At 35.9% G+C, this 21710-nt stretch overlaps 1 protein-coding gene across 1 annotated transcript in view; it reads left to right on the top strand.

Annotated features, from left to right (window-relative positions):
• The window catches only part of LOC148276556 (uncharacterized), a 167486-nt gene that overhangs the window by 116525 nt on the left and 29251 nt on the right, over window positions 1-21710 (top strand). The window contains exon 2 of the mRNA XM_088234094.1: window positions 10148-10219. Coding sequence (XP_088090220.1) covers window positions 10148-10219 — 72 coding nt within the window. The remainder of the gene's footprint in view (window positions 1-10147; window positions 10220-21710) is intronic.

Genomic DNA, 21710 nt, shown 5'->3' with positions numbered 1-21710 from the left:
ATGGAGACCAGACCACGGAGGCATATTCTAGAAGAGGGCGAACAAATGATAAACAAATATGAATGAAACAAATGTTTTTAATAAAAAAGAACTACTTTTAAATGTTAAACGTTCAGGTGAACATGGAATTATGATTTTAAAAGTTTTTTAATTTTGAAATTACTTCATTACTCCAAATGCTGATGATGCCGTGCTTCTTGCTAACAACAAAGAGGACCTGCAACTCTTGGTAACAAAGGTCTACGATGTATGCGAGGGAAGTGATTTGCTGATGAGAATGTCGATAAAGCGAATGTGATGGTTTTTGAAAGAAATGAAAGTATGACTAAATGTGAAATCACTGTGAATGGGGTTATACTAAAACAGGTAGAGGAATTTGTGTACCTGGGAAGTATGTTTACCTGGAATGGAAAGACTGAGAAAGACATTGAAAGGAGGGTAAGTGCCGGGAACAGAGTGGACGGTGCACTTAAATCAACCTTGGACAACCAATGGAGTCCTGGTCCCGACCCTGATGTATGGGAGCAAAGTATGGATTTGGAATAACAGGGATGAAAGTAGGCTAAATGCTGTCGAAATGCGATCCCTTAGGCGAATGTGTACGATAGATGCACAAATATAGAGGTCAGTACATTATGTAAGGCTAGGACAAGCACTTTCGACAAAATCAGCAAAGAAGCTATGCGCTGGTTTGGACATGTAGAGCAAATGGACGGCAAAAGAACGGCCAATAATATTCACAGTGCAAATGTTGATGGATGCAGAAATAGAGGATGACCAAGAAAGACATGGCATGACCAAATCCAACAAATACTTGAAGATGGACATGTCAAAAGTCGGAATAATCGGCGCGCGTGCATGAGAAGATGTATGAATGTAGAGGAAGCGAGATCCATATGCAAAGAAAGAGTGATGTGGAGGATAGCCTCTCTGTCTACCCTTACAGGGAAACGGCATGATGGTTAGTTGTTGTTGAAATTACTCCATCCGTGACTTCACGAGTTGTCGGCAGTGCGTTGTGCTGACCTTTAAAAGTAGAACCCCGTAGCTGTCAAAACAAATTAAACGTGCTAAAAATTTAACACATTGAGCTCTAGTAATTGATCGGTTATTTTTATAAAAAACATTTTTAGTAATTTTTTAATACATTTTCGAGAAACTTCGCTGTACGATTAAATGCTTTAATTTTACCTCGTGTAAGAACACATTTTTTACATTCAATTTCCCATAGCACTGAACTCTCTCATTAAAGCGTTTTTTATTAATTATATGGAGATAGATGTTTTCAAATCTGGGCAGACACAATCGATTTGACCATTCCATTTTATTACTTTCCATTTTTATTTTTGAAGTGATTTTAGGCATTTAAAACCAGATGCGTCTTTCAGTTGGCTATTCATGGAATAAAAAATAAAAGCGTTTCTTCCCTTTTGAAAGATTATTTTTTAAAAATGTGTTTTTGCACTGGAATATTTTATAATCTCTGGACTGGCACTCGAAGCATAAGACTGATCCTCTTGGGTGCCAAAAGGCGATGGTAGAGTACTTCGAATGGCAAAGTAAAACTTCACTCAAAATTAGACTGTGGATAGACTTTCTCGCCTTTTTACTTTTGTTAGTTGTACTACACAGTCCTAACGCTCCTACATAGCAGGGGCTAACCGCATATAAAAGCGATTATGCGCAGCTTACCATTGTGTTTGACTAACCATAATAATGTTCTACTGTATTTTATTTACAGAAAAAAAAAATACGCTCCCTCTTGCTATTTAATGATGCTAACGCTTACACACACCTGAACACTTACTCTCATACAAGTACACACAAACACACCCTTTTGTTGTACCACAATTTAATATGTATGATTTTTATTTAAAAACTTCGCTGGTCTGTCTTCAAACCGTATTGTTTTAATGTTATTATATCAATGTCGACTGTTTGTTTCTGTAAAAGAAACTAATTAATAATGCCATTTCCCAGTGGTGCTTTTTTATTCAATGGATCTCCTCTACAAATGACATTTTGTATGTTTATTTTTCCGGAAGCTGTAATGCTAAGTGGTTCTTTCTGTTCCAGAATTTCTAATCCTCTAATCCCCGGCAATTTGTATACTTTCCGTTCCAAAATTTACGCAATAAAAGGATTACAAAAAAACCACTGTGCACTTGAACTCAAAACAATAATAAATACTAGTACCTAGTATGAATCTGTATTATATCTTCATAATAATTATTATTTTCAATTCTGTCTGGGCTTTTGATTCGAAATTTGTGACTCTCAAAATTTAGTCTCTCGAGATGCTAGTATAGAAATTTCGAGACCAGCGGCGCAATCACAAATGATTATTATCGACGAGCTTAAAATCATGCTAAGCATTTAAGCGATCACAATGAACAATAACGAACATGCTTAAGTTATTTCAGTCATAAGTCAACGCGTGTGTAATCTCTCAGGTCGGTCAGGTATCGTGTCGGTCTGTTTTTTGTTTTCCTCGTAAATAAATACAGTTCACTGGCGAAAAATCGGCGTTTACTATAAACAATAATACAATACAACATTAATTTTTGGTATGTGTATTTTTGTACATACACAAATCTGGATTTCTCCCGAGGGGGAGTAGGTATATATATATATTTATTTTTTTTATCAATATTCCTACAGAGATGAGGTAGAATGTTGTGTAATAAGATCTGGTCAAAATATAAGTATAAATAAATTGCAGAATCATCTGCAGGCGATTACTAGTACTTAATTTAACTCGGAAGAGTCTTAAATACATAAAATAAAGTAATATGCTAATTAAAAATACTTAACTTCAATATCAATACATAGATGGTGCTCCAACACGCTAGTGAATGGTTTCTCATTTAATAAGATATATACAAAAATCAAAATATTACCTGTGTCGATATTCGCTAATAAGCGGAATGGGGAATGTTGTAAAAACGTAAAGTGGCCACTTAACCCAGCCAATGACAGGTCATAAGCCCTGTAAACGCTCGAATATCCATAATCCTGAATTTGAAAAAATTCTACCTCATCTCTGTAGGGATATTGATAAAAATATAAACATGTGATTGTTTATTTTTGCATAAAAATGTCTGCCTTAAAACAGGTTGTACCTAATTAGGCTGACTAGACATAATCCAGAGAAATCTATTACCTAAGTATGTATGCAATAGATAAAGAAATTGCAATTTTTATGAATAAACCATTATTATTATTATCCAATACAAAAAAGTGAAAATTAAATTACACTTACTATGGCGACTGCTGTTTTTGACTTTTGGCATGCAGTTTTGGAATTGTTTCCATATTTACATCAGTTAAATTCAAATATGTGATTGCGCAGCAGGATTATACGTCTCGAAACGTAAACATTTTGACATTTGATATTAGGTTAATTATTACTAAGTTAATTTAATACTAGCCAAGCATCAGGTTGAAGTGAGACATTATAAAAAATAAAATAATCCCGATCGATAGCTTCCACGGATGTTTCATTGCGATCCCGAATACGATAAACAACCATGGTGAGAACTTTATTGGCATCACGTCGCTTATTAGCACGTCGATAGTCATTTTTGATTGAGCTACTGGGTGTTATTCTGAACCGTTCTCGCGGCCGTAGAAAACACTTTATCTCGTGTATTTTCTTTAATGGTTTTTCTGCCGCCGCGAGAACGTTTGGAATACCAGTCCAGGGCAGGGAAGCTAAGAGCTTTCGAGATATGGAAAAAGGGGAAGCGTACGTAACGGAACACATATCTACACACTTAAGTGGACATAGCTTCATTATGACGTCATAGTTGAAGATAAATTCTCCCAAGCAATTACGAAGATACACTACCGATTCCTCCGATTACTTACATCATTAAGTTTTGATGCAAGTACATAGGTTTGTACCGATAGGTCTAGTACCCCTCGATACGCATATCTAATAATAATTATGGATAACTTATATAGCGCCATTTTCGTAATATAATACCTCAATAGGCGCTACGCATTAAAAGTGACAAAAATTGTGTTCAACCCAGCAAATTTTTCTTAAAAGCCTATTTAAAATATGAGAAAGAAATAAGCAAATTTTGAAGTCGAATCGTATTCTGTCAGTTTTGAAAACGAATGCCTAGATGCATGGATAATGTGGCTAGATTCTGACTTATTAATATATAATAGCAAAGGTGTCAAAATGTTGCCACTAAAAATAAATTTATTTTTTATATATTCTTTTCATGTGTTTTACAATATTTTTGAGTGTACGTATCGAGACGTTAAGGGAGCCGGCTTTGCTATCGCTCGGTAGATAAATACAGACGATCGTTTAGCATACTGTCTTGGTAATTGTCAAAAGTCATATAAAAATCATGTTCAATCGAACATATTTTGCATGAGAATTGGGGTTTTTTGGAGTTTATAATCGCTTTGAAGTGGGAATTGATCATACACGAGAACTATTTTAATTTTCAATGAAGTAAGGAACGCGGACTAAATTTTCGAGGTCATTTATTGGTTGGGTTCGATCATATGACGTCGAGACGATAAATCGGTATACCATACCGCGGTAGATAGAGATAGGTACAGAAGTTAAGTGTACCGTCTGGATATGTACAGATGATGATAGCGTTCACAATCTCGGCACAGGGCCGCGATCACAACGGGAAGTTAAAGACGTCATACATTCATCATGGCGGCATTTTGTTGAAGTTTATTTATTGGGCTTGTAAATGTACAAAGTAAGATAAACTTTATTACTAGTATAACAGGAAAAAAATAATTAAAATAATTATCCTAAATTTATTTGTCCCTGATGTACATAAAGCATTCTGATCGAAAATTTAAGACGCTTCCTCAAGACTTTTAGACAGCTCATGACCTGTCATGGCTGGTGTAAGTATGAAGTGGGCACTCAAACCGTCTTCATTCCCTTTCTGCACCTGATAATGCATAGAATACAGCATTAGTTCACCAATCGCAGCATATCTTGATATTTTTTGTTAAATTAATGAAAGATGATCAGTCTTACGCTTCAGGTGCCAGTACAGGGCCTATGAAATATTCTAGTGTTAAAACAACGTTTTAAATAAATATTTCACATCAACCATGTCGAGAATCGAACCAAGAACCTCTTGCATGGCAGACAAACGCGCTGTCTATTACACCACGAGGCCGACTCAAACCAGCCAATGAATTTCTGTTGAAATATGTAAATTTTATTAAATCAGATTTTATCCGATTTTTATAACAAAAATGTACAGAATCACATTTGAAAATAGAAGACACTATGAACAAATCCCCCTAATTTAGTCTGAAACTGTTTCATTGAAAATCACATCAGCAGCGTTTGAATGAAAAAATCCGTTTTTTACCTTCAGGACTAGCTTTAAATTTTTAATTACCCTTAAAAAGGGCAGCCCGCATGATTCCCGTTCGGCCTCCTCACTCTCCACCCCTTTTCCTTTTTTGTGTATAGAGGAGGGGTCCGAGACTTGAGCCCTGCGGTACCCCCCCGGAGCGAACAGCCCGCCTTTCCCACGGCGCGGCGATGGGAGAAAATTGTACTTGTCGAACGTTTTATATTGCTTCACAGTAGCCGGTTAACAAATGAGAACCATAGTGCAAAAACTAAGGTTATTTTATTATTTAGTCTTTCGAGGTGTAATTAACAATTCACAATAGAGTTTTTCTGCTGATTCATTTGTATGGAAGTGTAAGACACGGCTCACGGAGAAAAAGAAGCCTAACTTTACCACTTCTGTAATCACAGATCTGCGCATGCAAAAACATTTCTTTAGCTTTACTTAACGGTTAATAACTTTTTAAAAAATATTCATATTATTGTCATAGAATTTCAATATCCCTATTACTTTTAACGCATATTTACTAAATTTGTCTGTCTCCCTCAATCTAATTTTTCCAATTATGTCGGCGATAGGGTATGTTAGTTCATTAGCTAGTTTGTAAACCAGGAGAAACAAGTTCGTGCAGAGAAACCTTTTTATTTTTTTTATCAATACCTGTAAACCTTTTCTAAGCCTGAGAGTCTATATTTATGCACATAGTTTAGACTTTTTTTAAATCATACCAGTTTGACGATGTCGCGAGAGGGACGAAACTGGTTTTTGGTCTATTTCAAAGGCAAGACATTTTCGCAATGAAATTCTAACTGGCTGGTAGAGCAAGTGCTGTTACGTTTAGTACTCGTTAATCAAGTTCAAGATTTGTTTTTTTTTTGTTTAAAAGTTTAATTATATTAAAAATCACAAATTTAGTGCTTCAAACACTTATTTTATTAAAGATCTCCGACACTGTGATAATATACACTCTATCACAACATGTACCATCTCTTCGCTCTAGTAACGAGAGAACCCTTTTGATATCCTTCCATCGCTCTAATTGTCTTGCCTCCTCTTTCACAGCATTAGCTGCTCGATTGTGGAATAATCTATCCACTAATGTTAGAGACGCCCCTTCTTTATTTACATTTAAATAATATTTTAACTCAACTCGTCTGGGTCTAAATATTAATACAAAAAAGACTCTGATTATGTGCAACGAATCCTGTCCTGACCCTGATCAGCCTCTCTTTAACAATGGACAGAGGATTGAGAAAGTTGACAGCTTTAAATACTTGGGAGTTCACATAACTGAGGATGGAAGCATGCACACCACAAAGAGCTCGCAACCCGCCTAGGAATTGCTGATGATGCTTGTTGTCTGGAACTCAAGTCTATACTCAGTCAAAACGAAATGCCGATTATTCAACTCCTGTATAATGCCAGTTCTCCTATATGGGTGCGAATCTTGGCACCTTACCAAAGCACAAAACACCAAACTTCTGACTTTTGAGAGTAAGTACTTGAGAAGAATATTAGGTATAAGGTGGTTTGATTTTATAACTAACATTCCAGTCCGAGAACGGACGCAGCAGCCTCCTATAACGAGTGTCTTGAGGCATAGGCAAAGCATAAATTACATGTACTTTTTTTCGCTCCTTATATTTAAGTTAGTAGTAATTATTATTATACAACTATGTAAGGACTATCATATGATTAATTGTAAAGGATCTTTACCGACAAGCCATATTCATTGGCTTGGTGAGTCCTGTAAAAATAAAAAATAAATTAAAAAATGTTTTTAAAAAAAAATATTTAAAAACATTTATAGGTAGGAAGAAATTGCCTTAAATTGCCACTCTTATATGTACATAAAATGATACAATTTTAAAACTGAGTATTGTGCGCCCGGCTACTGTTGATCAGCTAGAGTTAGAGTCTACCTCGCAAAGTTTAGGGCCCTATTCTACTGTTAATTTCTGAATTTCTTCTGAGTTCATTGTTTCGGACAGCCGGGGGGAGTCCCTCTTAGCTTTTGTCTAATTTGCCAATTCAGTGGCCCAATTCAGGTGGTGACGTTTCGAAAACTTTTATCTTTTCAACGCGCTTTTCAATTGTTGAAATTTATTTAGGGAGCTCGTCTTGCGAAGGACTTTTTATTCAAAAATTATTTTTGAAGCACCAACTTTGCGGTTATTCAGTGTAAAGTTTATTTTGTTTTAAACCATTTAGTACTTATTAAATTACGGACCGGTTTTTAATGTTTAAACAGGAAAAATAGATGCTTAAACATAGGCGGAACGGTAAATGTTACACCGTGTGTAAAGTGGCCACTTAAACCAGCCAATGACAGGTCATAAGCCTTGCAAATGCCTAGACTTTCAAATTCTCTTCTCTAAAATCTTCTCTATCCCTGTTGTAATTTTTAAATCTAGTATTTCATACTAGATGTTATTCAATATTTGTATATATTTTTTTTTTATTTATTATTTTTTTATTTATTCAGATAAAACAACAGTTGTTATATAAGAATACAATATATAAAAAATAGTACATACATCCAGTTAAAGTTTTTCACAAATATAACGAGAGAACATGTTACACAGTAAAGAGAAAAATCATATATTATATAAGACATGAGAAAAAAAAGAGAGCTCGTAAGAAGGTTAAGGGATGAGGAAATAGGTGAAGGAGTGGAGACGAGGGATTTTCATAATATAGTTGACCAATTAAAAATTATGATATTAAAATAAATATATATAAATAACCACTTACCGACTTTTCTATGTCAACCGGTTTCGAGACGTACCCGTCTCTTCGTCAGGACACCAATTAAACCAACATGCAAAACCCACTACACACCTTCACCGTAGTTGTTGCACAAAAATATAAAACCAACACGACTTGCATTTTAATAAGCACATGCACTGATTACATTCTGAAAATATTATATGTTGTTTGAGAAATAGTTGAAAAAAGGTGGAGGGGGTGGAGGTAGGGGTGAGCTTTTTAGGTTTAATAGGGGGACCATTGCAGTGAAACATCGTATAAAGGACTATATTGAAAGGTTGTTTGATTATTGATCAAAGGAACATTATTTTTAAAAGCTTTCCTGATGTGAAATATTTCCATATTATTAATTTTTAACCCTTTATTATTTGTACGTGAGATTTTAACTCCTGTATTTATTATTATTATAGCCTCCTGTAATATATTATAAGCTTCTGATTGAATTGATTGATTGAACTTCTAATTAAATATTATTTACTCCTGTAGTTAGATCCGTGAAGTGTGTAAGGCTGAGACATGCATTATTGACAGAATCAAGAAAGGGGTGCTGCGTTGGTTTGGACATGTAGAGCGAATGGACAGCGAAAGAACGGCTAAAATGATCTACGATGCAAATGTTGATGGATGCAGAAAACGAGGAAGACCGAGAAAGACATGGCACGATCAAGTCCATCAAATACTTGAAGATGGACATGTCAAAAGTAGGAATAATCGGCGTGCGTGCATAAGAAGATGTATGAATGTAGAGGAAGCGAGGTCTGTATGCCAAGATAGAGTGTTATGGCGTTCTATCCTCTCTGCCTACCCCTACGGGGAAACGGCGTGATGGTTTGTTGTTGTTGTTGTTGTTGTAGTTATATTTCCAAATATTTAATAACATTTAGCAAAATGTTTGACCACAAAGTTAATGCTTTAAATATTAATAATATCTTTATATATGTAATTCTTCTGTACGTGTGATGTCACTGAACTTCTCCTAAACGGCTTAACCGATTTACGTGCAGTTTTTAGCGAAATGTAGACCTTTGCGCTGTGCATGTTCACAGATATTAAATCGAATCGGTGAAAAAAAAGTTAAAAGCACAAATATTTTTTCCATCAACCTACCAGGGTTGCATTCAACGAGAATGCATGTATAAAAAAACTGGAATGATGTTGGTTTTTGTTTTTAAAAAAAGTTTTTTTTTAATTTTTACAAACAAAATTCGCTTTTTATGGATCCCAGTCAGATACTTTCCTTACAAGCCTTATAACTTCTTCTCATTTATTTCTTTTAAAAATAAATACATTTTTAAAAATCACATTCATGAATTAAGTGCTCACCTATTGGTGAGAAGAGCCGAGTTTTTATTTGCAAAAATAATTATATATTAGAAAATTTATTATTTTATGTTTTGGAATTCAACCATAAACAAGTGCCTAAGTACCTACTTAAATTCAATATTTGAATATTTATAATTTTTAGTTTTGGAATTCAATCATAAACAAGTACCTAGGTACCTACTTACCAATGAAAAATCTATTTCCAAGGTAATAGCAGGCTAGCCAACGTTCGGGCAGGACAACGTCTGTCGGGTCCGCCAGTAGTATAATATATTTTACTTAAAAAAAACAGTTTTTTTTTAACTAACTAATAAATAAAAATAAAAACGTAGGCACTGCTAGTGCCTCTGGTTAGTCAAACGCCCGGGTTTCCTTCCGCCCGCCCGTTGTTTGTCTACGCCGCCCCCTCTGGAGTAGTGTAAACAGAAAAAGCTCCCGATCTTCCCGCTCCGAGCTTAATCCCCGGCCCGGTTCGCCCATCACGTGCGACCCCCTTCTGCTTCCGCAAGAGCTGGGCGTTCGACAACCGATCGACAATGATTCTGTTACGTCAACTATTCGCTGATTCTAACGTAATTTTGCACGCTGATTCCGAATTTGCGCTAAGTGTAGCTTGGTATTTTTTGACCGGTATTACTACACATACGAAGGAATATTTTTTTACGTTTATTTTTCTAACGTTTTTATTTTCATTTCAGAGATCTGCAAGGAAACAACATAACAATAATTCAAGAAGGAGACTTTCGCGGACTGGTCAACTTAAAAACATTGTAAGTATTTTGGAATATTTGTTTTATTTTTTTAATTTAATTTTAATTGTTTTTATAAGTTAGCTTATATTTCATCTTTATACATAAAAAGCAATTTTCGTATGTGTGATCTCGATGGACTGAATAACTACCGGACCGATTTGCGTGCGGTTTTCAGATAAATGTACATCTTTGCCACGAGAAGGTTTATAGCTCATAAATTAAAAAAAAGGAAAGATGTTATTTTTTAGTTCACAAAAAAAGTTTGTTTTTGAATGTTTACAAACAACATTCGTTTTTTATAGATCCCAATTAGATTATTTCTTCCAATTCCTTATAATATCTACCCATGACAGTTTTTAAAAATCCCATTCATAAATAAAGTGCACCCCTGTTGGTGAGGAGACCAGAGTTCGACATTTGCAAAAAGAATTCTATATTTGAAAATGAATTATTTTATGTTTTGGAATTCAACCACAAAAAATACCTAGGTACACCTACTTAAATTCAATATTTGAATATGAATATTTTTTAGTTTTGGAATTCAGTCATCAACAAGTACCTAGATACCCATTTATCATTTTTTTCAATCCAAGTCTTTTTCCAAGCTAATAGCAGGCAAGACAACGTTCGGGCAGGACAACGTCTGTCGTGTCCGCTTGTTATGTATAAAGATTTGAAAATGTATGAAGAGACGCCTGAATGTATGAAGAATGAAAAGAGTTTTTTTAAATATATTTTTGGACCTCTGTATTTAGTAGCCTTACGTGTCATGTACGAGGCTAAGGTACTCGGAAAAAAATCGTTTTTGTTTGTCTTGGAAATGGGATGTTCGATCACTGATTTTGGTTGATTACCTTTATGAGTCCAATCACCATTGTTGCAAAGTCCAAGAACAATGGCGCGTGATAACTACTTTTAACTACAGTGTGGATATCTGTTAAGGGTATTCAATCTTTCCTGCATTCTGCTTCAAGATTATGGCGTTGTAAACTGAAAAATGGGCACTGAAATAACAAATGTTCGATACTCGTGAAGAAATATCATCGCATGGACAAGAGTCATCATTCCTTAATTTAAACCTATATAGGTAACTTCTCATAGCTCCGTGTCCGGTAAAAAATTGGGTCATTTCGAAAGTACTTTGGTGATGATGACGGAAGTTTGGACGGATTAAAAGAGTTTGGATGGATTTAAAAAGGAATGTTTCGTTTTACATTTCAGCTCTTTTACTTCACCAACGTCAACAGATGAAATAATTAAGGAATATAGGTGTTCAAATATGGGCAGAATAGTAAGTATTACACAGTGTGTAATGTGACCACTTAAACCAGCCAATGACTGGTCATAAGCCCTGTAGATGCCCGGACTTCTATATTAACATTTTTTTATTGTTCTTCATCTCATTTTCATCTCGTTCATTTATATTTGTAGCTCCTCGCTCAAACTCAAAACACCAAACTTCTGAGTTTTTAGAGAATGTCTTAAGGAGAAATTCAGGCGTAGGTGGTTAGATTTTATATCTATCATTGGAGCCCGAGAACGGACGCAGCAGCCTCCTTTAACGAATGTTTTGCGACACGTGCTGCGAATGGCTCAGGAGAGCCTTAACTCAAGTCGCCTCTTTTTCATATCGCGGGCTCTCGCCGTCGTGGAAGGCCGTCGATGTCGATCTTCCGGTTTGATTCGGCGGAACTAAGGGACGCGCGATTGACGAGGTGGCGAGAGTGCTGGCTGGCGATCGGGTCTCCTGGATTCGTCTGGTGATGTCCACATGCCTTTCTTGGGAGCGGATGTAGATTGTGGATTGAGAGGATGTTAGATGCGGAAAAAGAGAGTGTATAAATTAATATGATTCAAATTTATTTATTTTACTAAAATAACATTACGAACATATTTCAGGCACTGAAATAAACATAATTTTTCAAAACTAAGGAGTCCACTCTCTACGTATAGTGCATTACTGGGAAATGGTCTATGTTTTTTGTACACGATCTTAATAATACTTTTCTGTTCAATTTCTATTGAGCGACTATGCACGTCCAAGACTCCTCCCCAACCTATTATACCCGCGGTATATATATATGGCGGCCTCCGTGGTGTAGTGGTCAAGACGCTTGACTCACGCACGGAAGGTTCCGGGTTCGATTCCCGGTGAGAACACAAAAATTAAAATGTGATTTTTCTCAAGCCTGGGTGCTCTGTGATGTAATTCACCACTGTAATTAGGCCTCCTGGCCTGTTGTGGTGCAAAAAAAAATGTAAAAAAAAATGTAAAAAAATGTAAATACCGTATGTGATTGAAGATTGAATTAAAGCGCATTTTTCAGTCTTTGGAAAACATAAGATAAATATCTGAGTTTGTCTGTTAGTTAAGCTATATGTTTTTCCAATTTTAGCCTATAATCTATGTGTATACTAAATAAACATAGGCAGAATGGTGAATGTTACACAGCATGTAAAGGGGCCACTTATTCAGCCAATGACAGGTCATAAGTCTAGACTATTCCCTTCTTAAAATGTTTTCTCTCTCTGTTGCAACAAATTTACATCGAAACAGAAACCTTTTAACATTCACCATTCTGCCCATATTTGAACATCAATATTCTTTCAATTCTTTCATCTGTTGATGCTTATGAAGTTAGGGGAGTTGAATCCAGTCCTTGTCTACAAAAATTTGGACAAACTAAAAATATTGTTGATAAATCCACCTGGTCCATGAAGAAGTATAGATATTTAAAAAATAACATTTTCAGGCGTTGCCTAGTATGTGGGTGAAATAATTCAATTAGATGAATCTCACCCGCATAAATAAAGGTTTCAGCTCTTTAACTATACAAACGTCAACAGATGAAAGAATTGAAGGAATATAGATGTTCAAATATGGGCAGAATGGTGAATGTTACTCAGTGTGTAAAATGGCCACTCAGCCATTGACAGGTCATAAGCCCTGTAGATGCCTAGACTTCTATATTACAAATAAACAAACCATCACGCTGTTTCCCCGTAGGGGTAGGCAGAGAGGATAGAACGCCATAAAACTCTATCTTGGCATACATACCTCGCTTCCTCTACATTCATACATCTTCTCATGCACGCACGCCGATTATTCCTACTTTTGACATGTCCATTCAAGTATTTGATTGACTCGATCGTGCCACGTCTTTCTCGGTCTTCCTCGTTTTCTGCATCCATCAACATTTGCATCGTAGATCCTTTCAGCCGTTCTTTCGCTGTCCATTCGCTCTTCATGTCCAAACCAACGCAGCACCCCTTTCTTGATTCTGTCAATAATGCATGTCTCAGCCTTACACACTTCACGGATCTCGACATTTGTGCGCCTATCATACATCGTTTTACCACAAATTCGCCTGAGGGATCGCATTTCGACAGCATTCAACCTACTTTCATCATCATTTTTCCAATTCCATACTTCGCTTCCATACATTAGAGTTGGAACTAGAACTCCGTTGTGAACTGCTAGTTTAGCCTCCTGCGATGAACATTTGTTTGTCAAAGTAGATTTTAGTGCTTCTATATTACCTTCTCTTAAATGTTCTTCACATCTGTTGTAATATGTTAATATTAACAGCGCCCCAGGGAGTTGAATCCCAGTCTACAAAAATTTGTACAAACTCAAAATATTGTTGAAAAACCTTTTAGATTATAAACAAGGTAAAATAACGCAATTCTCATTAATTAAAAAAAAAAGTGTTCTTTGCAATTTTGAAGTCCGCCTATGGATAGTATAGGACAGGGCCGGGGTCCTGCGGGACATGGGGAGAGGGAGGTCTAAGTACACACCAATTTTGAAAGCGTTAATGTTTTATTAAGCCCAAATTATGGGACCAGCAGGGAGATGATTAATTAAGATGCCCCAAGGCGGTAATGGGAAAGGCTCAAAGTGGGGATAGATTGGTACGGCTTTAAGATACCGATAAACTGTTACGCGTGTGTTTATATACCACAAGAAATGGTGCGGAATATTGCGCAAGATTCTAATGCGTGTGTTTACATACTACAAGAAATGGTACGGAATATTGCACAAGATTCTAATGCAAAAATTTTAATAGATTTTGGTCGTGATTAAACTTTCGATTCAATTTATTTATATGTACGCCCAATGGGCATTTTTACGGACATATTTATACGTAGAAAATTTTAATAAAGGAAAGTAGAAAGACACAATGGTATATAGTGGACTCGGTGGGAGTGGAAGCGGGAGAGAGGTGTTTATAATTTAATTTGATTCAGTGATCGTTTGAAAGAAGACAACTTGTTATCAAAGAAATCAAGACTGGTATGTTTGTTGGCAGACCTGAGAATTCTGGGCATAGGGGAATGGAAACCATATTACCTTCTTTTAAATGTTCTTCATCTCTGTTGTTATATATTAATATAAACAGCTCCCCAGGGAGTTGAATCCAGTCCTTGTCTACAAAAATTTAAACAAACTCAAAATATTGTTGATAAATTACCTGGTCCATGAAGAAGTATAGAAATTGAAAAAATAACATTTTCAGGCGTTGCCTAGTATGTAGGTGAAATATTCAATTAGATGAATCTCACCCGCATAAATAAAGGTTTCAGCTCTTTAACTTCACAAACATCGACAGATGAAAGAATTGAAGGAATATAGATGTTCAAATATAGGCAGAATGGTGAATGTTACACAGTGTGTAAAGTGGCCACTTAAACCAGCCATTGACAGGTCATAAGCCTAGACTTCTATATTACCTTCTCTTAAATGTTCTTCATCTCTGTTGTAATATGTTAATAATCTATGGTGTTAAAAAGTACGCTGTAGTTACGAGCTAATCGGACCATTGGAGAATTCCGCGCATGCGTAACGTGTCCCATGATTATATTTGTTCTAAACTTCAACTTGATGTATGTATATTTTTTTTTGTATTTATTTTTAACAAATTATTGGAAATAAATAAATTAAGTCAAATAAAATTCAAGTAAATTTAAATATTTTTTTCGTACCAGAGTTAAATAGCATTATTTTTTAATTAGTAATACTGTTTTTTTAATATTTAATTTATTCTCATGTATATTCGTAATTATCCTTGTCGGCCTCGTGGTGTAATGGTCAGCGCGTTAGCCTGCCATATCATTTTATGTTATTTTATTTATTTATTTAAATCTTAAAGTAGGGCACACATATCATACATATTGTTATGTGTGTTCTAATAATAACATTGAAAATATATTTAATTTATAAATTGTTTATCACATATGTATTGACCATTATTTTAAATTTTGATATGTTTTTTCTTCATAAATATTTTTTTCCATTTCGTAATACTTTTTAATTGCTTTAAATAAAAATGAATTTTGTGACTTTGCCTTTTTCCTAAATGGAAGTCTAATTTTGTTCTTTTCTCTAGTATTGTGATCGTGTCCACGCTGGTTCCGATCAATTTTTTTCCAAAATTCTGTTTTTTTATTAGAGTTTATAATTTTATGAACAAATATCATTGTATTGTAAAATATTCTTTGTTTATATGTTAATAATTTTATTTCATTTACCATCGACTTTACCCTCGTGTATCTGTTTTTTTTCAAAATGATTCTAAAGGCTTTATTTTGTAATACAGTTAGTTTATCTATGTTTTCTTTGTTTGATAAAAATAAAATGCTACTACAGTAGTTAACGTGTGGTTCAATAATTGCTTTGTAAATAGTTTTGCAGGAGTCCTTATCAATAAATCTTCTGATCCTTCCCAAAATTGATATTTTTTTTGAAATCTTATTTATTACCATCTTAGCGTTTTGGTGAAATTTAAGTTTTGAATCCAACATTACACCTAAATATTTAATTTCAGTGACTACATTAAGTTTTTCATTTTCTATTACAATTGATGGTGTAATTTCTATTCTATTTTATTAATGTTTATATGACATTTGTTGGTTTTCCCAATAAAAATAAAATATCCGTAATTTCGTGCCATTACAGTTGCCTTCAAGTAAACAAATTTTTACAAAATACGACCCGGTAGTTGCATACCCCTGACTAATCAGTGCTGCTTTGCCAGACGAGTGTCGAGTTGTGTTTTGCATAATGTATGAATACATATATGAAGGATACTGCAAAATTTATGGCCACACATCCAGTACGTTTTCAATGAGAAATTCAACCCTACGGGCATTAAGCAATCGGCTCTACGGGCCTCATCTGGACCAACCACTCGCTGATTTTTTCACCTGATCAGAATGTTTGTAAATTTTGGTCTTTTTTTAAAGACAACTTTACACGTTGGCCAATATCTGCCACTAGATGGCCAGATGGCGGCGGTATCAATATACTATCCACCTAAGCTACTTTTTGACTTTTTAAATCTTACATTCCGCAGCCAGGACGACTGCTTATTGATGTACACGCCGTAGTGATTCCTGGGAAAAGATGACCAGAGTGGTTTCCTGTTGCCTTCTCTGATGGATTTTCTGTCGGGGTTACCTTCCCTTAGCTGGTTGGTTTTGGTTTTAAGGCGCCTAAACTCGCCTTTCATTCTCTCGTTATCTGCTGTGATCACACCGTTATGAGTGTGATCCCATCGCCCAGGGTTCGCGACGTGAACGCTAACGAGTTGGACTAGTCAGTAGTGTTGCCGGTGGAATGCAACTGGGCGTTCGCAGCATTTTATAGAATCACATCCTCCAGCAAGATGTGACTCACTGCGACCCGACTGACAGTTCGAACCCCAAAATAACTCACTATAAGAAAATGAGAATCGAGTAAGGGTAGAGTGGGATTCGAACCACGGATCTTCGAGCCGCGAGTCCGAGATACTAGCCACGGGACCACAACCTGTTTTTCAAATTTCATTAATTCACAAAATTTCTTTGTCAATTTCAAAAATGTGTAAATAGGGGCTAGATATCTTACCGTCCATGCTCTCTGTAGCCGCAAGACGTGCTGTAATCAAGCTCTTTTCTGTTATAATTTAAATTGATTTTAATTGGAAACGAGGAACTAGAATCCTAACCGTCCATGTGCTCTGTAGCTGCAAGACGGGGTGGGATATTTTTTTATTGTACAGCGCCGTTATGGGCATTTTCACAGAAATGGCGCTGTATAAATTATCCAACTGTTTATAATACGTTCACCAGTACGCTGGCTGATACGTATTGGCCGACGTGTAAAGGGGGTATTTGTGGCAGGCAAAACTGGTGCACACGCATATTGTTGGTTTTTCTACACAGGGGCTTTATTCAGTACACAATTCGTCAATTCTTTCACAATTAAAATGGTGAAAGAATTGACGCTTTGACAAATTACCATACTATGTATTATTTATATTTATATAAACGCCCAATAGGCCCATATTTGTACGTAGAAAATTATTATAAAGGAATGTAGAAAGACACAATGGTATATAGTAGACTTGGCGGGCGTGAAAGCGGGAGAGGGGTGTTTATAATTGAATTTGATTCAGTAATCGTTTGAAAGAAGACAACTTGTTATCAAAGAAATCAAGACTGGTATGTTTGTTGGCAGACCTGAGGATTCTGGGCATAGGGGAACAAAAACCATTTATGGTTATCGAAATAAAAGAGTAAGTTTTGTCTGAGGTTTCTAGTTGGGATATTTAATTTTATTGTTGTTATGTCATGATGTTCAGGCGCATCAAAGAGTGAGTTGAGAATTATAAATAGGACTAGAAGGTCGGATTTATTTCGAGGGTCTTAAAGAGAAGATATATTTAAGCTAGTTTCTGGATAAGCTCTCTTATCCAGCTAGCTATATTGGTCTCTGAATTAGCCCAACCTCCAGCCTATCTTTCTTGATGTGAACATCATAATACGGAGACCAGATAACAGAGGAATACTCAAGGTGCGGGCAAACTAGGGAACAGAAGAGAGTTTTAAGGGTAGTAATATTTTTGAAGTCAGTTGTGCTTCTATAATAAATCCAAGGAGTTTTAAGAATTTATTGATAAGATGTTCAATATAAAATGTAAAAAAAAAATAGTGTCAAGTATAATACCTAAATCTTGTATACTAGACACAGATAATAATATTTCATCGTTCAGTGAGTAGTCGTATTTGATTGGATTTTCCAGAGGAAAGCATCTCACATAACCTTGCACTAACTTAAGTTGAGATGTAGATTATTGGATGAGCACCAGGTGCTATAAGACAGTAAATCATATTGTAATAGTGAACAATCGGAAGGGCTGTCAATCTGTTTGAGAATCTTAGTGTCGTCAGCAAACAGCCAAATTGATGAAGTAAGAAAAACATTTTTTAGATCATTGATGAATAGATTGAATAGCAAAGGAGCAAGGTGAGCACCCTGTGGTACACCTGAAGATATATTAATGCTGTTTAAGATGTAATTATTTACCCTTACAAACTGGTTTCTTTCACTGAGATTATTATATTGAGTATTATAACTATAAGATGGCTGATGTATCTTTGAAGCATAGATCAAAAAACAAAAACCTAGGAGAGACCTTTGATACCTCACTAACGTTTTATAGTCACATTGTCAATGTGAGTCATTCAGCTACCAAGATGTTGAGATTTGTGATACATAATTTTAAACACTTCGCAGAATTGAATACCATCAAACTTTTGTATACAACTTTAGTGCGTAGCATTCTGGAGAGTAGTGCGGTGGTTTGAGGGGCTGAAAATGCCACTTACTCACTAGTGATTGAGATAATACAGAAGAAGTTTCTTCATTTCCTCTACGTAAGAGAGTGTGGATACTACTCATTGCATTACCCAGCATTGTTCCTTTTAGGTATACTCGGTATCACAAGTTTGCGGGCCGGAAGGAGCATTGGCTCGCTTGCGATGGCCTTTTAACTTCTGAACGGGTTAATTTACAATGCCAACATTTTAGAGCGCTTAAAATTATATGCGCCGAGCAACGGTTTAAGAGATAAGCAACACAGATATTTTTTTCTTCAAGAGTGCAGGACAAATTTACCGTTGTCGATGCCTGTGGGGAGAGTGATTTGTCTGTTGAACAACTTACCGAGAGAGATGGATGTTTTCCATGCCGAGATTACCAGTTTTAGACTCTTCCTCTCAAACTATATATCATAATGTGTATTAGCGACTTATTTGTCTTTGTTTACTATTGTTTATATGGACCTCAATAATCTATTGTGCTTTTTTAAATCATGTTTTTGTAGATACTTAATTATATCATCTATGTACATTGTATTTGGAAGTACTGCTATATTTTATATTTGAATAAATAAATGGCAATCAATGCCTATGGATGTTAATAACCAAATAATAATAAGAGCTGTCAGTTTTGGCACACACGGTATGCATTATGATTTGGCATTAGAGTGGTGGGAAGCCTTTCTGGCGGCGTCTGAGTTAATTATTCCTCAAAGGAGGCGCGTACGTCAGCCGAGAGCAATTTGACACATGGGTTGACAGATAGCCAGGGGCGCTTAACTCGCTAGTTACTATAAATTTAAAATCTAAAATATTTTATACAAGTTTTTAAAAAATTCATCGTCACAATACTGCCATGCCATGTGTTCCAGGGTAATAGCTCGTCCAATTTTCAGGTGTCTACTGGAGTACCTCAAGGGTCAGTACTCGGACCACTCTATCTTCTGTATACAAAATATATAGAGAGTATTGTCAAGGAATGTGGATTGTGATCTCACTGCTATGCAGATGATACACATATTAATTTTTATTGTAAACCGGGCGAGAGAAATGTGCTTGTTAATTCAACTAATGGGTGCATTGAGAAAATAGGTAATTGGATGGCTAAAAATATACTAACATTTAAACCATCTAAAACGGAAGAATTGTGGATGGCTTCAGCCAGACGACATAATTTGATTCAGAATACGGCACTACCCGATGTAAGGAGTACCGTTTTACCCACCGTTCAACTACTGGGAGTCTTCCTTCATTCTGACCTTACCCTTGGCGCTCAAATAAGTAGAACGATAAGTTCATGCTTTTACCAGCTGAGACAAGTTGAATGCAAAAATTTGCCAGTTGAGGCCGCCCGTCAATTAGTAAATGCGTTTGTAATGTCTAGAGTCGATTATTGTAATGGTATCTACGCAGGTCTACCAATGACTAAAATGACTCACCTACAATATGTATTGAATGCTGCAGCTAGACTGATTTGTGAAATCTCTAAGTTCAGTCATATCACTTCATTACTTCGGGGTTTACACTGGCTACGTTTTTCACAGAGGGTATAATGCAAACTCTGTTGGCTTATGTATAAATCAATGCATAACTATGCTCCAGAATATCTAAGGGAACTTTGTATTCCAGATGAACTAGCTGACAGACGTCTTACGCTTAGATCAGCTACATCTACGCGAGAGAAAAATTTATCATACCTCTACGCAAACAGCGCGCTAAATTCGGCGAATGCGCATTTGCGGTCGCAGGCCCTACGGCATGGAATGATCTCCCAGCAGAGGTGCGAGGCTGTGAAAGTGAAGTGATGTTTCGGAGGAAACTTAAAACCCACTTGTTCTCTAAATCATTTGAATAAATCCGTAGCACGTGATAACAAAATAAATTGTTTTAATTAAATTTCAAATTTAAAAGCTTCAATTAAATTTATGTATGGAATCACTTTTTAAAGCGCCCTTGATGTATTATATTACAAAAATTGCGCTTTATAATTTATCCATAATAATAAGAGAATAGACGCAGCAAACTCCGGTAACAACTGTCATCAAGCGAAGGCGATACAGTTGGGCTGGCTGTCTACTGCTGGATACAACTGAAGATAAATGATAACATCCCATTGTAATCGGGGCCCAGGGTACGTTTTCTGATAGAAAGTTAAAATTTATCTTATCTGTCTACAAAGTTAAATTAAGTTTTTTTTATGAAAAATTGAATATGTTTACAATTTTTTTTTCTAAACATGTTTAATTACCGGTTACCGACGGAGATACTTACTCACTTTCGTACATAAATATAGATATTAGTTTATACTGTCTGAGTATATACCGATGAAGTAAGCCGTTCATAATTGCGGCCCTGAGAGCCTAAATCACGCTTGTCTACTTTACAAGGCATCGGGTTCTCGACGTCCTGGACGTCCGCTGCTGACTGTTCATCGGCGGTTCATGTCGGAACGACGGGACGCGAGACTGGCTTGAGAGGATGAGGATCTTCGTTTACCTCTTATGCTCCAACTAGGGAGCGAGTATGGAATGATTATGATGATGGTGATCCATAAAACTGTTGGTCCAAAATCTTATTTGAGCGAGTTTTCAAGTTCCGTCGCTAGAGTACTTAACCTAATTAAAATAATTGCAATTAGCAGCGCAGAGATGCCATTAGCTGCTAATGAAACGTAATGCACTGATGTATTTATATTTCAACCAAGATAGAAAACCGTAACCAACCTTTATGAGAAGGGAAAGCGTAGGTCTATGCACTTAAGGATGGTAAAACAAGCATTATCGACAAAATTATTTAAGGGGTTCTGAGTGGTTAGCGCAGGAGTCACCGAGTGTTCGTTCACATGTAATGGAAACGAGAGCGAAAT

Source organism: Micrasema longulum, unplaced genomic scaffold, assembly GCF_059751315.1.
Source record: "Micrasema longulum isolate JH-2025_06_02 unplaced genomic scaffold, ASM5975131v1 h1tg001195l, whole genome shotgun sequence".
NCBI classification, from domain to species: Eukaryota; Metazoa; Arthropoda; class Insecta; order Trichoptera; family Brachycentridae; genus Micrasema; species Micrasema longulum.
The sequence above is the reverse complement of the archived record's forward strand: the minus strand, read 5'-3'. Positions and strand labels throughout refer to the sequence as shown.